The 22,362-nt window shown below is 36.6% G+C and overlaps 1 protein-coding gene across 6 annotated transcripts; it reads right to left on the reverse strand.

Moving 5' to 3' along the window:
• Positions 1-1,046: 1,046 nt before the first annotated feature.
• On the reverse strand, positions 1,047-21,656 carry sfrp1a (secreted frizzled-related protein 1a). Of its 6 annotated transcripts, none has more exons than XM_079480257.1 (6): positions 21,057-21,656; positions 20,186-20,251; positions 10,278-10,349; positions 9,602-10,196; positions 6,785-6,865; positions 1,047-2,402 (listed from the first exon to the last, which is right to left on the reverse strand). In XM_079480257.1, the coding sequence occupies exons 4-6, from the start codon at positions 10,116-10,118 to the stop codon at positions 2,077-2,079; spliced, it is 924 nt and encodes a 307-aa protein (XP_079336383.1). In that variant the 5' UTR covers positions 10,119-10,196; positions 10,278-10,349; positions 20,186-20,251; positions 21,057-21,656; the 3' UTR covers positions 1,047-2,076. The 6 variants fall into 6 exon arrangements, with proteins under 6 accessions (XP_079336383.1, XP_079336384.1, XP_079336381.1 ...); XM_079480258.1 differs by having other exon boundaries at positions 21,135-21,643; XM_079480255.1 differs by lacking the exon at positions 10,278-10,349 and having other exon boundaries at positions 21,623-21,647.
• Positions 21,657-22,362: the final 706 nt, after the last annotated feature.

The raw sequence follows: 22,362 nt of genomic DNA on the forward strand, positions 1-22,362 counted from the left end.
ACTTGACTCACAGTGACAAAATGTTGTCTTAAGGAAGGCAAGAGAGCTAGACCGCAAAACAAAGACATCATCTGATCCTGAACAAATGTCAAGAGTTAAAGATCAACATTCAAACTTATTGCAACATTTGTCACATTTCAAACAAATAACATTTGGCTGAATGTAGATGCTGAAAATAAGAAATTCATCTCAAAACACTACAACAGCTAAATTGGGCATAAAACAACAATCAACTTTGGCTGTAGTGGATAGAAAAAATTCAATGCGTTTAATTTTGTTACAGTATATTGTATTCATCCATACAATTGTTTCCAGAGCTGGGTTGTTTTTTTTGCGTAGACCGTAGGCCATAAATCATCTGCAACATAGCAGTGAAATTGAGGTTTATTGAAGTTACGCTCATTGTTGATATAAGATGGTTGCAACATTCCAGACAGGATTAACATGAGTAATTTGAGACAGCAAAAAAGAATACTGCTATTCATTATAAAAATGTGTAGTATATCTTGAAGCAATTTCACTCTATGAATAATTTATCTTGGCAATCATGTATTGTTGATACGTATGTGCCAGTCTGTGTTTTTGCGTTCGCCCTGACAGTTTCAGGACCAACAGTGTCTACCATGGTAAAACCCTACTAATGAAACATCTGTCATAGTGCACCAAATTTACAGATTCATATTTTCGGATTCATTTTGCACATTACATTTATTTCTTAACTTTAACCATCTTCTAAGCAAAAAATCATAACACCATTTTACACCATTGAAATAACAAGTAGCCAATCCTTGCTTTTGTGTCATTGTATTTTTTTAACAGCTTTGCTGTTTAGATACTAAAAAGATAACGATGACATTAACAGTACTGAAATACATTAATGTTCCAAACTGAAAATTGAGTAATACTAGTTCTTTGGAATCCTGCTACCTACTTGATCAAGATACATGACCAGTTTCTCTGCCAAATTATTATAATAACAAGATTAATATAAAAACTTGTAAGATCAGATACAGTTCTGTTACTGAAAAAACACAGTGTGCAAAAGTCGTAGACATTTTTAGCTCTTTATTTTATATTTGTGCTAGAATTTTATGTACAAAATGATTGCCAACATTAAAAACAGAACAAAAGCGCAACTGAGAAACCGTGAGTGCAACACCAACACAAAGACGTTTTACATATGCGTTCTTTAACTGATTGGTGACATGCATTTTAGTAGAAAGCTGTGGATTAAAAATCTCAAGAGGTTTGCAACTGAAATAAAAAATCTTCGTTTAACTTTCACCTGCAACATTAACAGCGCTATACAGTAAAGAGTTGGGTGATTAAATGGACATTTCCTGTAAAAATTAAATGAAATAAATGACTTGCAGTGCAATAGATGTTATGAATATAATACAGTTATTACTTACAAAAATATTTGACAGAAAATTGCAAAAAACTAAACTGTGCGGTTATGTTGAGAGTTTTAACACAGTAGGCATGATTTAATAGATATAAACGTTATGTAGAGTGCCTTGGACGGCAAGTTTGTTGTTCGCACAAGTTTGATTATTGTTCTATTGATTCGTTTATGATCACAGTATAGGTCACAGTATTATTCGGAAAGGTTCAAGCAAACTGCAAAAAATAACTTCTGGGGTAGTTCACATTAACTGATGACATTCAATATATCTGAAGAAATGTGTAGCTTTGTTTAATATGGTGTGTACTCTTCTCAGTGTGTACAAATGTGTCAATAAGTTTTGAACATATTGGAGGACCACTGGAATCTGTCATTATATAAGTAAAATAAAAAATGGTCAACCAGCAATTTCAGACGAATTGTGATCATTTGACAACACTACAAACACTTACATATTTGATTATTATATACACAAAAGTTATCAGTCAGATTTGGTGGTCATTTGTACTATTCGTTATCTCTTCAGTTAAGCAGGACAGACCCAAGACGGAACACTTTCTGTGTATAAAGTACATGAGAAATATATATAATGTATATAAACAATGAAAAATAAAACAATATTTCGGGTTGCCTGCATGTGCAAGTCCATAAAGTAAGTGTGAGGAGAATGTTTATTTGAAGACATTCTCAAAAGCAGGGCATTTGTGACTTTTGAGTTTTTTCATGGTCTTTTTGAACTCTTTGCTAGATTTGTCCCATTTGTGAATGCCGGTGAGAAGGTACTGTTTGTCCACTTTGCGGCCCATGATGAGATATGTGTTTCCCAGATTTTCTAGCTGCGCACAAGGACAGTCGGCTCCGTTCTTCAGGTATAGAGTGAGTTTCTTTAAGTCTTTTTTCTTCAAAATGCCCAGCTTTACAGGTTTTTTCTTCTTCTGGAGAATAACCTTGCGATCCATGTTCTCCCGCTTAACCTCCTTAATTTTGGTCTTTATGGCTGTGGATAAAGAAAAAGAGAGAATCAGCTCTCTGAAAGTAACCTTGCCCTGCTCGAAATACAGCTGTAACAGCATGTTTGCTAGTGTGATTTTAGGTATATATTGATATAATTCGTTTTCATGTAATTGTATCATTGACTTTGCAATGCTGAGACAGCTTTCTAATCTACACAAAGTCATCTAATCACCAGGCCATGTGCTGGGCTCACAGAGGCCAGGGTCAGGTTGCCGGAGGGTATTGCTGGCTGGTCCCAAACGTCCAAGACCATAAAAGAGAGATTAGGCTGCCAAGTAATGTAGATGGCAGAAGAGAGATGAAGGGATGGAGAAAATGAGGAGAAGGTGTAATCAATATCAGGCCTGTCTTTCCTGCTAGTGGTCCTAGGGCGAACCTATAATGATAGTAGTCTCTATGTCATGAACTCTGTCAAGTTCAAGAAAGAGTGGGGATATCCATGCAAACCAATCTGCTCTTATTGCAGAATGCTTTTCCCAGGGGCAAGAATATCCTAAATTGCAGCTTCACTGCCCTCTGCCCCACCAGACGTAACCGGATCCTTTAGGTTTTGTTTCGTAGAGTACCTCTCTTATAAGCTTAAGGCCATTAGTTGAGGGTCGAAATTTTTCTAGATGGACATATTGGCGTCAGATGAAATGGTCTCTGTGTTCTCAACTGGTCATTCGTCACACATCAAAAACGGCTGTTCATATTACCTTAAGGGTTGTTAAAGAATCATATGCAATGACTTTTAGTTTCCTTAAGCATTATTTTAAAATGGCAGCTCTGCTTATTTCCAACTTTTGGTTCAATCTTCCTTCACATATTTAGATTTGTTGTAATCTGTCTGATCTGTCAGTAAACTCTCTTTAACCTCATTTCGTTTTATTTCCTTAACCTTTCGATACTCTAGCTAAGCATAAGTCAACTACTGTACATGGTGGTCCTGCCAGAGTCCAAACCTTACCGCGCCTTATGTGTGATTTTTTTTCTTGTTGTGGGTTAATAAACGTGTAACATCTTATCTCAGCTTTAGTGGCCTAGTGTCAATGACCCACCGATGAACTTCAGACACTCTGCCACTTCAAGAAGAATTTGGTCCAATTACCAGCCTGATTCTAAAGACCCGTGGAAAAGAGTAGACATCGGTTTAGAGATTAAGTGCTAATTATGCTTTAACAACCTGATCAGTCTGCATTGGTTGTCAGTGGGCAGACCACAATGAAACAAAATCCTTACCCTATCCTGTTGAACCTTGACTTGTATAGCCTCCGCAGCCTGAAGCGAGCGAACGTAACGCTTGATCGTTGCCAAAGAAAGTTGTGTTTGAAATCAAGACCCATACAGAGTGCCTTTGGTCGGAACTTGTTGAGAGAGTAGTTCTTTACACCTAAAGACAGTCATTCAAAGAGCTGCATGATGGAAGGGGTTGTATTTCACAACCCGCAATCCTTATCTCCGTCCATCACACTGCTAATGAATGTTGCAGTACTTCCACAGAATCTTCCCAGTATTATAAGTGCACATGGAAGGGATTAAAGCTTGATCCAAAGTCTATAAAGGGGCTTAGCGTTTGATGAAATAAAAAAATAGCCTGAAGGTTAAAGAATGATCAAGTCGTACTAGAAAAAGCCTTGCCTACCTCCCACAACTGCTTTATCTTAGTTGAAATCCAGCTTGAACTACACTGAACTCTTTTGCACTTTTTCTGAATGTACAGTAATCCTCACAAACGCAGAGACACGGTTACAGTTGAATACCTTCAGTCTTACAGCTTATATTTATCGCCACACTTTCTGAATAATAATAAGAATAGCTATAATAGAGTTAGTACTACTAGTTCCTTAGTCAAAGTGATAGTTCCCGCAAAAATTACAATTCTGTCATCATTTACATGCCCTCTTGTCCTTTCAAACCTGCAGGCCTTTCTTTTTTCTGCAGAACACAAAAGAAGATATTTCGAAGAATGTTGTTAACTGGCACCCATTCACTTTGACTGGTTTTGTGTCCATACAATACTTTTACATTTAGTCATTTAGCGGAGGCTTTTATCCAAAGTGACTAATAGAGAGTTAAGGGAGCAATACAGATTAATGTCATACAGGAGCAATAATACCATAAATAGTGAATGGAATACAATAGAAGTGAATGGAATACAATAGAAGTGAATGGGTGCCGGCGCTGTTCGGTTAACAACTTTCGGCAAGTTGTAGGGCTAATTATCACTATTAACTAGTTGTTAGTAGCATGCCTATTATTGGCATATTGGCTGTTTATTAGTACTTATAAAGCACATATTCTGCATGACCATATTCTACATCCCTAATCCTACCCAAAACCTAACAACTACCTTACTAACCATAAATAAGCAACAAATTTAGAGTTTATTGGAGAAAAGTCGTAGTTAATGCTTTGTTAATAGCGAGAATTGCCTCCTATACTGAAGTCCGACCCAACTTTCTTTTGTGTTCTGCAGAAAAAAAGAAAGTCATACTGGTTTGAAATTACAAGAGGGTGAGTAAATCATGACAGAATATTCATTTTTGGATGAACCATCACTTTAAATGTTCTTAAATAAACATTGCTTTTAAATGCTTTTTTTACCTATTAACCTTTTGCCACTGACATTTGACCTGGCGTCCTCTGTCCTTTTATAAGAGACTGATCCACAGCTAGATGTAATGATGCCATTAACTCGGTGGGAAGAATTTGGATTGAAACTATTTGCAAACATGGCACCTGTGACCCAGGGTGAGCTCTCGTAAAGATGGTGCTAAACCATACAGTTTTACTACAGGAAAGTTGAACATGGATCATTGACCACAAGATAGACAGCCAATGAAGTGTGCTAATGTTTTTTTGTTGGACAGAAAAGAGCTAAGAAGGCAATAAAACTCTATATGCCTGACGTCTGTATAATTTTTTTCAACATTCCTGTTATAAAAGGCGGTTGTGCTTAAATACATGACCAGCTAAGCTGTTCAACAAAGTCTTTGGAAAAACACATGCATTTAAGATGTACACTTCTTCTGAGACTACTCTTTATAGTTTATTCAATATCTTTGTCTTTAGCAATATAATGGATAATTTTAGTACTGAGGTCACAGAGAGAGTGTCAGTGGGGTTGGTTTACATTAAGCTGTCCATAGAAAGACTCTCTAAAGATAGTTTACCCATTTAAATCATTGAATGCAGCTTTATGGGTTCGTTAGAGGCTAAGCAAAACCAGCTTTTGTTTTTTTTTCTTCAGAAGCAAGCAGGAAGTCACTCCTGCACTGCTCCCCTTTTGTTGAGGTGACTCCTGCTGTGATTGGCCTTAATGGCTGCAGTTATAGGCTACTTTAACAGAAGTTATTGTTGTTAAGCATTCTCAAATCTAAACATTCATTCATGCTAAAAATCTAACAACAACCTATATCTGATCTGGAAATTCTAGAAATAATAATTGATACGTTGTTCTTTGAGAGAGTCATGTGTCGATGTTTGAAAAAATATGTTCAAAACATTCTAAAAATGGAAAATAACATTTAAATATGAATTATTAGTTGGAATCAGTTGGAAATGTATTCAAATATGTCAAATTACAATGGGTATATGGATTTACAGAAAGGGTAAACTCAAACTTTGCCCAGAGGTCAACCCCTGGACTGTCGTCACATCCAGACAGGACAGCAAACATCCCAATTTAGAGCTGTTAGTAACAGCCAAATAAAGACTTTAGGGCTTCTGTGAATGACCTCAATTCATTAGTTAAACAGTTGTGGCTTCTCAAAGGGTAATCCAAACCATGACAGAGATTTACAAGGGTTACAACAGCATTCTGCAACTGCTGTTTTAAGTGTTTAAAACCATTGCATTGTTGTGTGCATTTGGCAGTCAAGACAGTAAAGGAAAATATGTGCAAAATAACAAAGCACTGAACCAATGACTCTAAAAGTGCTTGAATCCCATCCAAATATAATTAAATGAAATAACATTTTGGCATTCAACATTTATGGCTAAACAAGGTTATGATTCAACACTTACACTGGCTAAAGACAAACTAAACTAACACTAAACAAACCAAGACTCCATTAAATGTTGAATCTGTAGATTAAAAACCTACAAACCACGCAAACTCTTTACACACATCTGTACAGGGATGTTGGTGAGGTTTAAGAGATAGGTGAGTAGATTCAGTATGGGGTTTGGCTGTTCTCTTTAGCTAATAAATGTCAGTTTTGGCTCTCTTGGAAAATGAAATGGCAACTTTACTTCGAGAATACAGAACATAGGAGGGGAAGATGGGCTCCAGTGTTGGCATGTGCAGTGTGTGAGTGCGAAATAGCATGCATGTGTGTTTCTGTATATTTAAATGTGTGATGCATGTGTTGATGTTCTTACCAAATTCACTGGCACACATGTGCTCTAGAATAGCATCCGTTTTCATATCATGGTCACATGGAGGACAGACTGGAGAGAATCCTGTAAAAGAAAAGATGCTGTCAGCGGTATGGAGAAATTCACAATTGGTATCAAAATCTACAGTAATTGAAACCAAATGTTTTTTTTTTTATTTTTGTGTCTGAATGTTTGGAAAGTTTGCAGTTGACTTAGGAAAGTTGGAAAGTGGACTTAGTTGACAACAGGAAAACAATTACAGGGAAACATATTTAGCTTTGAAACAGAAAGGAAATATAATTCGAAGTTATTCAACCTCTTCCAGTTATCTGTCTGGATTTTTGTCATCTTTACTGTTCTACTTAAGACAGCTGAAATACATTTATTTTACAGTCCCCTTTTATAGAATTAAATGTCCCATATAATGAATTTATAATTCTTATGTTCCTTCTTCTGTGTTACTTGTATCAAGCTTTTTAATTGAAAATAAATGCCTCAGGGACATTTAAAATAAATAAATATGATCTATGCTATTTACATAGAATATATAATTTATATTTAAACTACTGTTAGAAAACAATGTACGCAGGTTAAAAAGGATGTACACAACAATGTCCCAATAAGTAGGGCTGACTGATTTAAAAGAAAATACAGTGTCATGAATGCTCCCTAGTCGTCGAAACAAAAAAAGTTTCTTTAAGTCTCTTAAAGATCTTTGAAGCATACATTTAGATTCAAGCTAATTATCATTATCAAGATTTTCAAAAGGACAAAATCCGCTCTGTAGTTATATTCAGTTTGACTTGATTGAAAATTCTTTCATCATTTACTCACACTTTTGTCATTTCAAACCTTTATGACTTTCTTTCTTCCGTAAATCACAAAAGAAGCTTTTCTAAAGAAAGTTGGTAACTGAAGAGCACTGGACCCCATTCACTTGACACAAAACCAATGCGTGCTGGTTAAAAAAAAAATTCAAAAGATATTTTTTGTGATCTACAGAAGAAAGAAAGTCATACAGGTTTAAAATGACAAGAGGGTGAGTAAATGATGAAATAATTTTCATTTTCGGGTGAACTGTCAATTTAAGCTTGATTAAACATTTAGTTAATGTTTTGTGACTATTTGTAGCCAGATCAAAAAATGAAGGTATCTTTTCTGCGTAATATACATTTCCACATGCATTTATTTTAAAGCCATTCTATACTTCTCTTTTTGTAATAATAAAATCAGCAGTAAACTAAGAGTCTTATAGAGTGTTACTCTCCACAGGCATTATTAGCATGGAATCTCAAGAAAACAGTGAACAAATGGTTTGGGCTCAGAGAGGAGGAAAAGAGGAAATCCTTTCTCTTTTATCTGGCACTGCTTTTAATTTACGATGAATTGATAGGATCAGTTGGTATGAGAAAGAGGATCTAATGTGTCTATGTCATTTGGTTAATTTGACCATTATGCTGATAACATGTAACATCTGACGTGGGCTCAGTGTGCTCCAAAATTGTAACAAGAACCCTTTTTCTACCTGCTTTGAGCATTCGAGATCCTATGTCACAATTGTTGTAAATTCTCACCCAGGACTTTGCATCAAAAACAGTTAAATGGCGGTTTAAGTACAATGCGTGGTTCAATGTTTTGCAACATGCTTTATTCATTCTAAAACACAAAGTAGTAACTTTGGAAATGGAACTTCCCTTATAATTTATGAGGCATCTAAATAAGCCACTTGTACTTTCCCTACTATAGGGCTTGAGTCTTTCCATAGGAAAACATTGACTAATGCCAGATGCCTTGACTTACCTGCTAAAATACATCACGTGTCAATATCCTAATGTAAATCCTTTTGCTTTGCATGACATTCATTTGTTTCTGCGGATATAAATGTGTGATTTCATATAAAATAATGAGTTATTTTTGCAACTTAAAAAAATAAAAATGTTCTGCTTAGGTGCCACCACTAAATGAAAATGCTGTTCAAGTCTCTTTATTTCTTTAAGATAAAATCATTATCTTCCTGAATTACCCCATGAAAAGCTGTGCTAACAGTCACAGCAAATCAGCACAGAATGGAAGGGTGGAAGGGTTTTGACATCGTATTGAAATAGATTGACATTTACAATGATAATAGGATTAATCACAAATACATGAATTCATTGTCATTTGGAAGTTTACTGTATATTATTATAAAGAGAAACAGGACAGAAGGAAACTATCCAAACAGAGAGGTGCTGGTGTTGCAAAACAAGAACAAATAAATAGATAAGTAATGGTCCTTTGTTGGAACATATCCCAGTGTTGTTCTGGAGCACAACACACTGAGATCAATGGCTACCAGCTGTTAAACAAGAAAATACTCCCATAATAATCTATCATTCTTTACAGAGAAGCTCGGTTTTAGATGTATTTCAATAAACATGATCTAGAAATGCCAGAAAATGTCCTAAAATCTAACCTCGGTAGAAAAACACGAGGTATAGGAAAACCTTAGAAGTAACAAAAGGTGTGATAACTCTAGCCGAAAACCCCCAAATGGACACAGGTCCCTGAAATAACACTGCAACTGCCTTTTAAAGCTTAAGGTGTTAGTTCTTACACACAGCAAAAGGTGAAAGGTTGTAAAATGGGTAAAGTAATACTAAATGTACACAATGTACATTGAAACAAACATTACAACCTTACATGCCTTAAGCCTTAAGTGCCACCACTGTTCCCCTTCATCATACTTAAACTGAAATACACTGAATTGTGTTGAAACCTATATAAATTGCAGCAACAAATCTGTGAAAATGATACTTTTCATCTTTAGTAAATCAGACTTACCACTGGGCTTAGAGGCCTCTGTTGTGTTGGGTGTACTAATGCACACATCATCTTGGGGAAACTTGTCGCAGGTGAGCATCTCGGGCCAGGGGAACCCAAACGCCTCCATGATGGGAGTGCAGCCATCACGCACATTTTCACAGAGCCAGCGGCATGGATAGATTGGCCTGTCCAGGCACACAGGGGCAAAGAGGGAGCAGAGAAATATCTGAGTGCTCGGGTGGCAGTTTTTGTGCACCAGGGGTACCCAGCTCCCTGCCTGCTGCTTGACCTCAGACATAGTCTCGTGCTCCAGTAAGTTGGGCAGAAGCATCTTGTCGTAGCCCACACCATGACAAAGCCTCAGGTCATCTGGGATGTCCACACACTGGGGGGGCTTGTCGTAGAAACGGTCAGTGATGGGCATACCTGGCTTCCATTCCGCGTGGTAGTCATACTCGGATGTCTGGCTCAAAGAGACCAGTGGCATAACCAAGGTGATGATTCTCCAAAGAAACAAAGAGGCAAGGGAATTCATTGTGAATTCCTGTTCAGGATCCCCAGTCAAAGCAGCCCCCAAAGTGGTGAGCCTTGAGTGAAATGAAGTCCTCTTTGTCTAGAAAATGGGGAAGAAAGCCAAATACCTCTGAATTTATAAGATTTTGAAGTCAAAGTTTTAAAGTTGTGGAAACTCCACCTCTGAAAGCCCGTATCTGCTGCTGACTCACACGGCTCGCTGCCAAGGCAGATTTGCTTGAAATGCGCTGCGCTGAGAGACAAGAGGAGAATGAGACCGCCTTGGCGACCAATAGGAAACGTTCAGCACCTTTTGGTTCTCATGTGTCAATCAAAGAATTCAACGACCCGATGAATGAGACAATTCCCCACCCTAGTTCGTCTCGCTCCATCTGTGGAAACGGATCCTAATAACTTCATTTCGATAACGTTATTCGGTGCATTGAAATTCATGAGGGAACGCAATGCCACTTCGTTAGGCTCGCGCACATACGTACATTTCCATTGCGAAAATGAACGATATCGTTTATCCATCTGAAATGTGTCGCTAAACCACAATAATCACGAATATCCAGTAAATGCACTTAAACCATGATATGTGATGTAGAACTATAGTTACACAAATAATATTCCGCCAAAGAACGTGCTTTTACTCTAAACATCAATGGTACTTTTTAAAAGGGCTAACTTAACGTTACTATACGCTATTCTAATAAAACTCCGTTTACTAAAATATCCACAATTATCCGGAGTTGTCCGAATTTTAACTGCGTGTGAATGTCTTAACGTTCCCTCATGGACAATAAAAACACGCTCTCAACACAATTAAAACTAACGCTATAAAGCCATTGTACAAAGGATTCTGAATAAAACATTCTCGATGCATTTTCAATAGATGCGTTGTTTGCTCTAAAAAAAGTGAAGGTGTGAAAGAGTCCAACACAGGTTAACTGCTCTCCTCTGCGACGTTGTTTTGCTAATCACATGGTAAGATAATGAAGTGAACAGCTCAAAGCTCATTACCACCAACTCAATTTAAAACAACACGCCGCCGTCACAATGCAGTTTATGCAGTTGCGTTTAGCCGACGGACATTTCCAAATTGTGCTCGCAAGGTACTTAATGCAATAAATATTGTTAAAGGGACAGTTCACCCAAACATTTTAGTTCTGTCTACATTTAGTCCCTCTCGAGTTGTTCCAAATCTGCATACATGTTCTGATGATATTTGGGAGAATGCTTGTAAACGAACAGTTCTTGGACCCCACTGACTACCATAAAGGAAAAATTAAAATGCTCCAGAACTGTTTGCTTTCCTACCTTCTTCAAAATATCTTCTTTTGTGCTCAACTAAACAACGAAATGCATAAAGCAATTTTCCTATTATGGTGGTCAGTGTTGGCCAACTGTTTTGCTACAACACGCACGAAAGTTAGTTTTGGGTGAACTGTTCCTTTCAGTTGACTTTCTTTCCTGTGCTAATTTCAAAATCAAATCAACTGTCAAAAATATTTGTTATAATTAATGCATGTGTTTTTATTTTGTATGTACTTTTCAGCCTATTTGTGTACTCCATATATTCAGACAACAAAGAAACGTTTTGACTGTTCCTTTCACACTGAGAATCACCACAGACCTGAAGATACATCCCTTTAGTTTACACTCAAACACTTTCTTTTTCATACGGACTTAGCATGAAAAATTATTTTTCTGAATATGTCATCTGAGACCGCGCTTCATTTATGCAAAGTTAAACAACGTGACATGGCCTACATGAGAACAGATATGAAGAATAAGAGTCTGATACGCAAGGACTGCTTATCTGTAGTAGCAACATGAACCCCTCAACAGCCTTCGACTAAAGCTTTCTCTGCCAGCACCTTTCCAGATCATTTCTTGGTTGACCGGGGAGTTTACAGGGTCTCTTGAGCTGAATAAATGAATGCCTTTTTTGTTTGTATAGCCTCTGGAATTGAGGGGAAAGGATTTGATCAAGATAATATCACACTGTGAGGTGCCTGCATGAATGCTAATTGAATGGCTGTGAGGGGAAAAGTGACCCAACAGTAGGCCTCTTAACATAACATTTAAACTAACAAAGCAAAACTGCGGTAGTTGTATGAACTGCCCATTGGACCTTATGCAAAGTGATTTCCTCGGCCACAATGGAGATCATTATCAGTAAAATGCGCATGCAGGTATACGAAAGGTCTAATCTTATACTAACCTCAGCACCTAAACACAGTGACTTTTCCTGATTTTAACGAGAATAGATGGCTAAATGCAGGAATGTGATCATGCATAATGGGAGGTCTTTGTCTTTGGTCTTAAAGTTCCACACCCATGTGTGAAAAAAATAAAATGTCTTAATTGAGTTTCTCAACAGATCGCATCAGTACTGATTTAACGGAATTCCAGAGAATAATATGAGAAAAATATGAAAAATTCATACCTTATTCAACTTCATATAATTGAAGACGAAGAATTAATTAAAAATAATGTTGTCCTGAAACCACCTGGGGATTACACAAGACTGTAGACTTCATTTAACACCAACCTGTGACTGCTTGTCTGCATGTGTTGCAAAACCAATTACTAACATTTACAGATAACAGAACTTTCATGTTGAGGTGCCAAAACAGATAGGAAACAGATATTATTATTTGAGATTTTGCATATCACATGTAAAGTTATAGCAAACATTCAATAATTACTCAAGAAAAAGTGCAGATAAAAAAACAATATGCTGAATGGTTTACTTCTTCCCTTTCACCATAATTTGCTTAATTTGTGTCTTTGTTAAGGCTTGTCAAAGCACCATAAATTAAAAGCAGAGCGGGATCCATGTGCCTTTTGGGGGTTGGCTGCTCTGTAAATCTTTAATTTTTACAGTTGAAACTTGATCCAAATTACAAATTAATTATAGCTAACCCTGTCTCTGTCAAGGTGGGTCATAGCAACCATTCTGTGTATAAACAAACAAGTACTTTATATGGGCAGAGGAAAAGGTAGCTGTATAGTAAAAAAAGAAAGTATTACTCATAAATTCTTTACTGTGAATGTCAGGCCAAATATTGAATGTCATAAAGTGAGTTCATGCACTTCAGGGTGATTTGGGTTGTGTGTGTCAACTTGATATTAGCAAGAGACAATATTTCACATATCCATATTAAACTAGGCATGGCATTTTTTGGAAGAGTTACATTTCAAGAGCTTTCGCTATAAAGAGACAATTTATCCAGCATGCTTAGCAGCATGCCTTCAGAAAGTTTGCCAAAAAAGTAACAGGCAGACCTTCACAATGTTCTCTCTAGACGCACGCAGCTTAAGATGACAGATTGATTTGCAGCAAGGAGGAAGGAAAAAGTGAGGAACGGCAAAAAGAACCAAGCTGTTGCTTTTCTTCTACAGCTCAAAGCCGAGGACAACGGTGGAAATTGAAATGGTTGTACTCTTTGTTCTACATTAATGTGAAGGTATTAACTGATACACAGCTTGAGTGTTGCATGGTTTTATCTCACTTCTAGTGTATTCTTAATTAATATGATGACAGCTTGCCTAAACCCACTTATGACACTTTACAAATATGAGCCAAATGGAGCTGATCCATATTGAATCAAAGCCTCTTGTAAAGCCCAACAATCAGTTGATAAGGATTTTGGATATGAGATCATCTTTTACTTATTAGACTACTTCTCTCAATCACAAGAGACAGTCATATTGAAAAGATTATAAATGTGGGGGATTACTGTGTGTTGGTGACTGGGATGGGGATGATGGTACACACAATCATTTTGACATCCATCTGTTTATTATAACAGGAACTTTATGTAACCGAAGCACATCCATATTTTACCACTAAAACATTTTAATCTGTAAATCATATTCTGATGTTTTATTTCCTTCTGGAGGGCTTCAATATTCCTCAGAGAAGTTTGTATTTGTTCTACTGGGATACATTGTTCAAAATTGTTTCTTCACCATGTGTGGTCATAAAATAAATAGCCCTCAACCGATCTGTTTTGATCTATCACATATATATGTACAGTGCTGCCGGCTATAAAGATATGTAAAAAATCATTATGGTCTATAAATTAAACACTATAATTATAAGGCTTTTAAATCAAAACCACAATAGCTTTTCACCCGTGGCACTGGGAGCTGCACAAAGAACACTAAAGCAGAAGGAATTAGGTCAGCTGAGGCATGACATTCACCAGACACAGAAACATGTGTTGCGGTGGCTCTGTGACTTCATGCATGGGCAGAGAGATTTGTCCAGCTCTGTTGCCTCAGGGCTCTCATCCTTCTTTTGCACGCTACTTAACGTGATGCTGAACAGGACTCTCGGGACACACTGTTTAACATCAGCACATATAAACCCTCACATAAACAACGTTTCACAGCCGTGCTATAGATCAAACAAGTGTCAGACAAATGGATTGTCATCTTAGTGCATTCAATTGTGAATCGGCGTAGACCTATCATCTGAAGCATGCAATTTTTCGAAGCCTGTTAAGTTATTGTTCACCTAACATGAAAAGTCTGTCCTCATTTACTCACATTTGGAATGTTCCTAAATATGACATGGAGACTTTAGCCAGAATATAAGGACCTGGCAGTCACTATTCACTTTCATTGAATCTTTTCTCCATGCAATTAAAGTGATAGTTCACCCAAAAATGAAAATGCTTTCATCATTCCAAACCTGTGTGACTTTCTTATGCAAAACATGAAAGAAGATATTTTGAAGAATGTTGGTAAACGACATTGTGAATAAACAGATTCGTTTTTTGGGGTAAATTATCTGAGATGGCTTCTCGGAAATTTGTGCTCTTTTATCTAATGCATTCACAAAGAAATGTTAATCGTCCAATAGAATAGAACGCAAACTGCATTTGAAACAGAGACCAACACCTCACCGTTTTACATTTTATTTTGCATAGAAGCCTTATTGTGGTCTCATCAGGAAACCATTGGACTTTAATAAGTAAGGCATGGTGTGTTGTACTTAGTTATTCTAACCACTGAATAATCTCTCCTTCCAGAACCTCCGCATTTTACCCACAAGTCTTTCCCGTTTACTGAAACATGGCTCTGTTTCTGGCATATGTGCAACAGTTTCTGTCCAACACATTGGGGCGAATTCGGTACTTTTGCGCTTGTTATTGTGCAAACATCTGCATCTTCTTTATGTATAAACCAGCCTTATTGTAGACAGTTCCAGTCAATGTCAATGTTTTGTGACAATTAATTCTTCACCAATACAGCCTGGGAACAGCAGACAGTAAACAGAATTTTATTGAAAATATATATATGGTCTGTACATTTTCCAGTAATCCATTAAACATGGATTATGCATCCAGTGCCAAAAACATTGATAGGATTTGGAATCAGGAGCAAAAACAGCACAGACAGCATGTGCAAATGTGCAAAAACCAACCTCAATTCATCCTTAGTGAACCCCCCACTTAATATCTACGGCAGCTGGAATGTTTGAAAAATTAAGCAAACAAAGGGAAATTTACAGAAGAGGAACAAAGTAAAGAGACAAATAACACAGTTTCATCCTCCAGTTATGAGTCTCTATTTGATTTTTTCTGACATGTCATATGTGTGATACAGCAGAGTGGAAATATGATTAATGGTGGATTCAGGTGCTGGCAAGACTGAAGAATAGAGGCCCGAACGAGGGAGGCCACCTGCCTGGTTGCAAACTTCCTTAAGAAAAGAAATAGAGACACAGTGGATGTGACAGGATAAGGGAGGGTTTGCCAGCACAAAATGTTCATGGGAGAGCTGTCTGTACCAGTGCACAGTAGGTCATCCTGTCATCTAAACTGAGTGCCAAAATAATTTGGAGTCTGGTAGTCTGCGGGCAAGTTTGGTGCAGTTTAAATCAGACTTAGTATATCTGATCTAGTATACACATCAACCTAAACTTGCATTAACCTACTTGCGCACCCAGATATAAAAATGTTTGGCAGCGATTTCATGTATTTCTAGCTCCTAAGAGCTTATGCCTTGGAGAACATTACAAAGAACTGGAAAAGCAATTAAGGCAAAAATGGGTGAACGACTACAGGACAAATGCCTCGTCAGCACTTGTCGACATAGACAGAGAAACCTAGTTTGCTCTTTAAGTGAAAAGCATTGAAAAATCATTGAAGGAAAACCGAAACAAAGAGATGCAGAGTAGGGCATTTGGTGGATGAACACTGCAAGGTTAGGAGATTTAGGCAAGGGGTCAGTTACATGCTGCGTTGGTGCGGGGTCAGACACAGTGATTGACCTTTGACCTCGCAGTTCTCATCTCCTCATAATTGCCTTCTTTGCAACAACCCTCCTGCCAACCATGGCCAAAGACAATGTAACAATTTGTCTTTTCAATTGTCTGTCACTCACTCCAGCCTAAAGCTATTCAGGGGGCGTATATGGTTTCTTTCTCAGTTCCTATTTATTTATTTATCTTGAATGGCAAAAGTGGGGGTCGTCTGGACCCTGGAAAAATGGTCTCTTTGTCTAAGTTTGTTTCACATCTACCCCCTCCACTGCTCACTGGCTCTCCATATTCAATGGTTCTGACTTTATGCCTAGAGCTCTTTAAGAAAGCTACACAGGCTTTAGCCCTGGGTCATCTCAAGGTGGATTTATTCTCACAAACTCATCAACAAGACTTTTATTATTGCTTAAATCATAGATTTGACAACCTTTTTATTCTTTTCTCATGTTCTCTGCTAAGAAATCCTGTAATTTCTATTTACTATCTGAGGTCAATCCTTGCTTTCCTTAGTTCTTTTCTTTCCTATCTACCTTTTCTGTTTGCGTCATTTGAAACATATTTACAAACTGAGCCAAAGCTGTGAGGGGAGCTTGTTGCCTCTGTTCAAACAGTTATTGGTATTGCAAAATGTGGAAAACTAGTAACCATAAGAGATATGACTGCATTAATCTCACTTGATGCTAAATGAGAGAATTCAAAAAATGCAAACTGTAGACAAATATACTTGTCACTTAGAGAGTCGAGATTTATCAATGTGTTTACTGCAAATCAATGTGTTTAAGAAAATCCGGAAAAGATGTGGTAGAGGTTGTAAAAGTCTTTCTTGTTTTGCTTATAAATATCTTTTTTTTAAATGCAATGACCCTGATCCAGACGATGAGCAGGCGAAGCGAATCTTGTGTCCTTGTTTGGAAAAGAACTGGCTTTTCGAAATATAAAGGCATTCCAGAGAAATATCTTGTACAGATACTATTACAAGTGAGATACAGCGATAAACACACCCTGAGACACAATGTCTCTTTGCTAAAGATCTCAATTATTTAAACAACATATTGAAACTAAAACGAATATGACCATACTGAACAAAACCCTAATGCCCTGAGTAATGAAATCCAGAGGGCTGAAAAATATGTTTTGAATTTGGGCTGTTTAATATTTATTGGTTTTGGAGGACAAAAACTGCCTTTCTGAACAGGCCATTTATTTTCAACACCTTGTTTCTACTGAAGCACACAGTTTTGAGAAGAACAAATAAGCGAAGGGTGCTAATGGGTTTGATTTCATTTACTCTTTATGGGAGAACTGCTGGTGTTCCATTGTCTAAAGTACAAGACCCTGGCAAACATCCTTGGATAACAATTCTAATTTAGTCAAGTACATACCAATTTGTAAATAATGTAAAAGGTTTAACATAGCTACATGCAAACAGTCATCAAGGCTCTTGTTTTGATACAATTTTGAAGCTGTGATGCTTTTAAAATGTCAGGATTGGTCTCAGCTTGAAACATTTTATAAACAATCAAGGAAACGGTCAAATGGCACACACACACAGACTGGAAACGGGTGAGAGAATAATGAAACTGTCAGGATTTACAGTAACTGCTTGATTAACAGCTTTTATAGAGATTTTTGCAACATGATGTAATCCACTTCTGGTTCAAACACGCAAAATCATGTGTTAGCTGTGACTAGACATGACCTCACAGACTCAATGAATGTAACCATCAGCTATAACTACTGCAAGTATAGTTTGCTGAATTTTGAAAGTAATATTTAATAGTGATTGCAAGACTTTTTTTACAAAATATTTTTTACAGAATGGTGAAAGAGCAGGGTATTGTGTAAATCACGTTTGGTTCCACAAGTTCATTGACACAGCTTGAGTAACAATAACACAGACTTAACACTAGATGTGATAAATACAGTGCATGAGGAGCTAGTGGGTTAAACTGCTTTGCAATGACTAAAAGGAATCAAATGGAACAAAACGGGAGAGACTCTAAGCAGGATATTAAACAGCTAATAAACATTAAGGAACAGACTTTGCTTTTCTTTAAGGTTTACCAGCTTCCCAAGACAACGTGGTTGCATAGTGGCAAAAGTACAATTAATGTTTCAGGGTACATTTTCTGGTAGCCTCCCATATGGTGCAAACTCATTCACAAACAAGACCACAGTAATAGTCAGAGTTTGGAACTAGCTGAACGCGGATATGTTAAGCACATGTTTTGCCAAATACTGTGTGATTGTGTAAAGTTACAAAATATATGATTTATTGAACATTGTTTCTGTTACTGTTGGACACATTTGCTACGCTAACACATAATCTAATTTTATGTGTCAGAGCATGCAGCTTAATACAATTTATCAAAGCACAAAATTGGAAGCAAAGAAGCTGATATCTTTCCGAACATTAAACAGACGTTTGGTTTATGCTCTGGTAAATACAAAATGAAAATGTGTTCCAGTTGCGTGTCTATATTTATTAGTCTCACAGTTGTAGATCTCACTTTAAAAAGAACCAGCTGGCATATCTGCAAGGCCAGGAGCCAACAGCCAAATACCAGGGTAACCCTTGCCTTGATTTTATCTACAAAGACAGGCTAGTTTAATGCTAGACTCTGTGTGGGTAAAGTGTGAAAAATACTGAACAAGAAGTACGGCAATACTACACATACAACTGGATGAGATTGATCGACCTGTGGAGGATGAAGTCCCTCTACCTTCCAAAATTTGTTTCGCAATGTATCAAACTAGACTTTGCCATAGGTTTATATTTGGTGTGGGTGTCAAAGTGCTGTCAGAAGAAAGGCAGATTCACCCTAAAAAGTTATGAATTTGTCCTTTTTCAAAAGATGCCTTAAAGAAAAAAATGTGTGATGTAAACTTCAGTTACATTTAATGTAAAACACTCATCTGTGTTCTGTTTCTTGTGAAGCTGTATAGCCTAAGGTAAAACAAAATGAAGAAATACGATATATCTGTCATTTCCTATTTTAAGATTACAGGTAGAAATAGAGCTTGCAAAAAACTAGTTTTTGTCTCAAACCACATTTTTTTACTTTTCTGTGCATGCTGAAGTGTCATATAGCGCACCATTGGACTGGAGCTCTGTTATCATGTGCTCTGAATTCTCCACATCTGTTGCCTTTTGTTATCTATTTATTTATAAGTTTTACCATTTTTAAAGTGCTCATGTGCTCATATACATTATATACTTCTAATGTGGTGTTAAGCTATCGGCTGAGCTACAGGAACACCCCAATATTATTCATTAATTTAGTTAACCTTATGAAAAATATTTTGTTTTCATCTTTAAGAATGGCCTGTCGGCCTACTGGGTTCTTGTATTTGATGCTGGAAACGTGGTCGAGTCAAAGGTAATACAAATAAAACCAGTTAAAATGAGTTAACTTTAAATCACATTCTATTGAAGAATTTAACTTATTTTCCGAGGCTGCATTATTGTATTTCCATTTTTCTTTTCAATGAAGGTTTGCATAAAGCATATTTGCATAGTGCCCTCCGTAGGATATATAATGTATTGCATCAATGTAGATTTCATATTACTTTAGTAAAATCTAAAGAATATGTATTATATCTTTAAATGAAATTTAGCATTTTGTTTTTGGTCTACAATCATGTATATTTTATGTTTGGAAACTTGAATTTCTGTTTTAAATGTGGAAAGCAATATATTCTTAACATTGAAATTCAACGTTCTCAAATGAATTCACTTTGCCATTCAGTTAAATTCGGTAATGTTAAAAAGAAAAGCTTGAGTAAGCATGTATACCACTGCTTACCTCATTACTGCAACGTTTCCCTGTAATTCATCCTCCGAACTCCACTCCACATTGTTATCCACTAACCTGTAAATAAAAGAAAGATGATTGTCATTTAACAGCAATCCCTAAAACAGACTGACTGTTAAACTATGCATTCAAGCATAAATGAACCACTTTAATTTTGTATATACCTGAAATATCATACTCTTACTGCAAGATAAACCAATGGATATTGTTAATTTTAAAGCAAAACATGATCTGTCTATAAAACAATACAATTCACTGTACTTATGAAAAAAATCTGCCATCATATAAAGAATAACCAAACTTGAACATACACACTCCACTGTAATACTTGGCTCTCTCAGGAAGCAATGTAGTTCCAATTAAATACAATTCTATTGAAATGCAATCTGCATTAGAATTAAATGTCTGGTAATAATGTAATATACTGATGGGTAAAAACACGTGCAATTTTACATTTTGGCACAACAGAATTTATACTATATCAGAACAAGTACAATCATTGTGACTTCAGACTATGGGGGACTATGGAAGTTGGTGTTGAATGCCTGGACTTGTCTCCTTGTGTTTTCTATTGGCACATCACTAGCCTGCTGACAACCAGAACTTTCTATTGAAATTAAATGAAAACAAACGTTTATTCCCTTTACACTTCATGTTTAGGTACAGTAAGTTGTCCACTCAGCCTGGATTCTGGTATTTCTTTTAACGTTTAAGCCATGTGCCACCCTTTGACCAACTGCATATTATATTTCATCTAAATTACTTTGTATAATCACAGAAAAGGAAACTAAAAGATATTTTGTTGTTTAATTAGAATAATGAGAAAATATATAAAAATATTGTATACAGTATATAAACTCACCATTAACCGAAAAGTAAGTCAACTTTTTACTTATGTCTTGTGGACCAGTCAGCAAAAAACAACCTTTCGTTCCCTCACCGTTATTTGTCCTCTGTGCATTGTCAGCCTACTTCAGCTAAGCATCCAGACATCATCAAAACTCTAACAAGCCACATTTGAGGTAGCCATTTAGATGTCAAGCTGCTTAATGGCTGCTTTATGGCTGCTCGACCATATTAATGCTTCTTCTTGGAAACTGCAAACATCACAGATTTAGCAATGTGGCCCACAGCCCTGATTTATGTTAGGATGCTGTTCTGAACAGCTTTGAAGATTCTTCTTCTTTGACTTTTATTGGCAGTTTGCGATGGAGGTGCATTACCGCCGTCAATAGATAACTTTTTGTAAAAAAAATCTTAAATCCTATTTTCAATCATAGTTTTTTTAGTTCATTAGATCTTTTAAATTAATATCAAGAGTACATGTTTTACATTTTCCCCTCTCCACAATGTATGCATAATCCAGTCTGGTGTTTTCACATTAATCTTAAACAGCTATTTAAACTACTTGTATGTCCTGTTGTCAACCTGTTGTCCTATTGTGATCGTGGTCAAAAGAATCTTCTTCTTTGACTTTTATTGGCAGTTTGCAATCGAGGTGCATTATCGCCATCTTCAGGACTGAGGTGTTACCTCAATGGGATGTCAATGTACATATAGATTCATTTTTGTAAAAAAATCCTAAATCCTATTTGCAAGCTTAGTTTCTTTCAGAAAGGTCAGCACAGCCTTTGTTACGGATTGGTTTCCGGCCATGTTCAATAGATTTGAGGATGTTCTACATATCAAAAGTAAGTTTTACATTCTCCACCACTCCACAATGTATGCATTACCCAGTCTGGTGTTTTTCCTTTTCCATCTTAAGCAGCTTTTGAACTACCTATTGTCATACTTGTGATCCTGGTTTCTTCTTCCCGTCTCAACCTGCTATACGTTTTAACAATTACTTCTTTCAGAATGGTGTATAAATGTCTTCCTTTCTCCTCCTGATCCCACATATCCTGCCACATTCTATTAATATTGTCTTCAATGATAGCTTTAATTTCTGTTTTACTGAGCGGGACTTATATTATATATGTTCTTCTTTTAGGGCTTCTTTCGCTATTATTTATCCACTTTATCATACCCTCAGTACCCACATGTGCTGGAACCCAAATAAACTGTACATGCATATTTTCCTGAGTTACTGATTTACTTTATCCAAAAGTTCTTGTTGACATGTAGATTTTCCACTCTGAATACTCAATAAGGAAGATTCAAAAGAATTG

The sequence above is a fragment of the Barbatula barbatula genome, assembly GCF_947034865.1.
Source record: "Barbatula barbatula genome assembly, chromosome: 2".
NCBI classification, from domain to species: domain Eukaryota; kingdom Metazoa; phylum Chordata; class Actinopteri; order Cypriniformes; family Nemacheilidae; genus Barbatula; species Barbatula barbatula.

Bases quoted from the DNA above. Each gene is read 5' to 3' on its own strand.
- sfrp1a (XM_079480257.1), bottom strand. From the start codon at position 10,118: ATGAATTCCCTTGCCTCTTTGTTTCTTTGGAGAATCATCACCTTGGTT. The intron at 6,866-9,601 runs GTAAGTCTGATT...TTTCTTTTACAG, and splicing joins AGAGGCCTCTAAGCCCAGTG to GATTCTCTCCAGTCTGTCCT. The intron at 2,403-6,784 runs GTAAGAACATCA...CTTTATCCACAG, and splicing joins CATGTGTGCCAGTGAATTTG to CCATAAAGACCAAAATTAAG.